The sequence below is a fragment of the Nematolebias whitei genome, chromosome 7 (genome assembly GCF_014905685.2).
Source record: "Nematolebias whitei isolate Nwh7 chromosome 7, NemWhi1, whole genome shotgun sequence".
In the NCBI taxonomy this organism is placed as follows: Eukaryota; Metazoa; Chordata; class Actinopteri; order Cyprinodontiformes; family Rivulidae; genus Nematolebias; species Nematolebias whitei.
In genome coordinates, this window is record NC_056504.1 from 49,974,883 (window position 1) to 49,978,024 (window position 3,142).

The following is a 3,142-nucleotide window of genomic DNA, read 5'->3' on the forward strand; positions in this document are numbered from 1 at the left end:
GAGGACAGGAGGACAACAGGAAGACTAAAAGAGGACAACAGGAGGACCTACTCTCTTGGTGGACAGCTCCATGCTCAGTATGGGAGCTGGACTCTGTGGAAGAACAAATAAAACTCCATAAATAAACAATAAAAACTTTAAATAATCACATTGATAAACAGAAGATAAAGACACTTGTTAGAAACATGAAATACATTAAATAATATAAACACAGTCTTTAAGGAGTTCCTCCAGTAGTTTTTATAATAAATTGCTATAAATTAAACTTTATTTTAGTCTGAAACTCTTTAAAGAGAGCGGGCGACAAGCATTCCTCCCAGGAACCATCAGCTTTTAATTCACTAAGTAAAAATTCTTCCTGTCTGTTTTTCTTTCATTCTGGTTTTTTGTTTCAGGTTTTTGTCGCGGCTCCTCGGTCGGATTATTTACGCCGAGGATCTTGGGAAATATGTGCCCTACGATCTGGTTTTAAGAGGACTGCAGTTTGTCGGGACCGATGCGTCCCAGCGGAGACGGCCTCACGCGGGACGTCATCGGCTGCAGGACTGATGAACGCCAGGAGAAACAAAAAAATACTTCTAGCCATAAAAGTCCTGCGGAGCTCCACGAGCGAGTCTGGGTCAGAAGTTCAGAGAAACCCCAGAACAGCGAAGGTGATAAAACAATATTTATCTTAAATCAACATCTGGCTGCAGCTGGATCTCACCTGGAAGACGGTGAGCTCCTCCAGAACGACCTCCTCCGTCTCCCAGTTGTCTTTGATGATGGACAAAGCTTTCACCACCTTCCCATCGTCTGCAGGACGGCAAGAACAAAAGAACAAGAACAGTTCTTCTGAGATCGTCAGAACACGGGAGCATTAATCAGGCAACACAAACGTTTTGTTGTGAGCGTCTGCAGCTCGTCAACAAACACAAACATCTGACTCTTCTACTGGAGGAACGTCGAGGGGACAGGATCATCGCCAACGATACGAACATCAAAGATCAGGAAGAAGAGACAGTCGGCCTCAACGTCCACCGACGTCCCCGTTCCTGACGAGTGTCTGTCTGGAACTGAAGTAAACCTAAATGTTTTTGTTTCAAGATATTCAAGTGGAGGAGTTGCACTGAGGAGAAGAACCGCAGGTTTTAGTTTTTGTCTTAGGCAGAGCAGAGTGACGGACCCTGGAGAGCCGAGGGAGCAGTTTTATCCAAGACCAGGTCCAGTGGAGGAGCCAAGGGGTGGCCAACGGTGGCCTTGGCCACCACCGATTAATCTTTGGACACCCCAATCGTTTAAGGAAACGAAAGCGTAGTTTCCTCAAATGATCGGGGTGGACAGTTTACAAACATACATGGTGGCAGCCATTTTGGATTTTGACGTAATGATCCAGTTTTTGATGGAGACCTTTTTTATGCCTCGATGCAGCCACGCTCCAAAATGAGAAAAAAAAACTTGTTTCATGACGAGGAACAAAAACTCTGATAAACACAACAAAGTTAAACACCGGTGTTTAACATGAAACTGAACGGCTCGAGTTTAAAAGAGGTCCAAGCTGCTGGGTGCGCCAGTAAAACAGACTGAAGGAAGTCAAGACCAGGACGCTGCAGGCAAACAGGCATCCTGACCAAAGTCCACCTCTCACTGAAGACCGGGAGGAGAGTCCTGGACTCGCAGCGTGGAAGTGAAGTTTGGACCCAGAACCAAACGGCTGTTCACATCGTCAACGCTGCAGAAACGAGCTTTCTTCGAACAACGTGTCAGATCAGATCTCAGAAGAGTCAAACCCATGAAGATCTGATTGGAAAAGGTCCAGCAGGATCAGGACGAGTCTCCACACCATGAGGAGGGACGGGTCAGAACATCTGGAATCATCTGGAACGATGATGGACGGACACGACACCCACCGGTGACAGAACCGCTGTTCTGACAGGACACAAGCAGCTTCCTCCTCCCGCTCACCTGTGCCCAGGTGCAAGACGTCATACGGTCTGTCCTCAGCGTCCACCCTGTCCACCACCACCTTCTTCAGCAGGTAGGGGGAGTTGACCCGGGTCAGGACGGGCCGGCCCCCCAGAGGCAGGACGGGTTCCCACATCAGCTGGTGCTGCCTCATGAAGCTCACCACCTCGTCGGGGAAGTCCTTGGTGGATTTGTGCTGAGCGTCGTACGTCTCACTGGGACACTGAGGACAGGAGACAAATGTTGGGACAAAATGTCAGGAGGGTCAGCCAGAACCAGAACCAAAATAAATCCGTTTGGGCTTTAGGAGCAGCATTAAAAGAAGACGTTGACAGAGTTTCTGGAAGCTTCAGGAAGTTAAAGGTAAGACTTTTAAAGACCAACAAGGTCCAAATTTAAGATACACACAAATTAAATAAATAATAAATAAATAAATAATAAATAATTATAATTTCTACCTCATTTCCCGATGACCAAACACACCAATTTAAATAAATTTTACCAATGATAATCATCTAAACATCTGGGTAAACATCTGTCCTTTGGTCTGGTTAGTCAAGCCGCCATGTTGTTTATAGAGAGAAGAGGCCATGACCTTTGACCTTTGACCTGCTGACCGAGGCCTGTAGAGTCACTGCATAGTCTGACCTTCAGGGTGTCTGAAATGATCTCCTGTAGGACGATGGACTCTGAATGACCTTTGACCCCTCCCAGGTTGACAGGCAGCAACAGCTGCTTCTCTGAGATCATTGCTGGTGTCTTTCCATCTTGGGGTTGTGTTACCACACACCTGTACGCTCCAGGTGGAGGTAATCCCGTTTTAAACTCACAAATTTAACGTTTTGTGGAATAAAATTTAACCTAAAAATAAAAAACAAATCCTAAATCATAATTTAAAAATTTGTCAGAGTAAAATATTAAAAGTAAAAAATTATCTGCTTTTTTTTATTCTGAAATAATATTTGATTTTTGGAATAAACAAAATCTTTAACATTTTATGTAATTTTATTATTATTAGTGTGAGCAAAACATAAATCTTTGTTTTAGGTGAGGCCAGATCCTCTCTGGTCCTCACCTGAGTTCTTGTCAGAGTCCAGAACTAGTCAGTCCAGGACCATCAGTCCAGAACCAGTCAGTCCAGGACCAGTCAATCCAGAACCAGTCAGTCCAGGACCAGTCAGTCCAGGACCATCAGTCC

The 3,142-nt window shown here is 45.2% G+C and overlaps 1 protein-coding gene across 1 annotated transcript in view; it reads right to left on the bottom strand.

Annotated features, from left to right (window-relative positions):
* si:dkey-49n23.1 (semaphorin-3D) overlaps positions 1-3,142 on the bottom strand; it is a 17,262-nt gene that overhangs the window by 5,822 nt on the left and 8,298 nt on the right. Inside the window, exons 10-12 of the mRNA XM_037679927.1 lie at positions 1,945-2,167; positions 707-795; positions 52-93 (exon numbers count right to left, since the gene is read on the bottom strand). Coding sequence (XP_037535855.1) covers positions 52-93; positions 707-795; positions 1,945-2,167 — 354 coding nt within the window. The remainder of the gene's footprint in view (positions 1-51; positions 94-706; positions 796-1,944; positions 2,168-3,142) is intronic.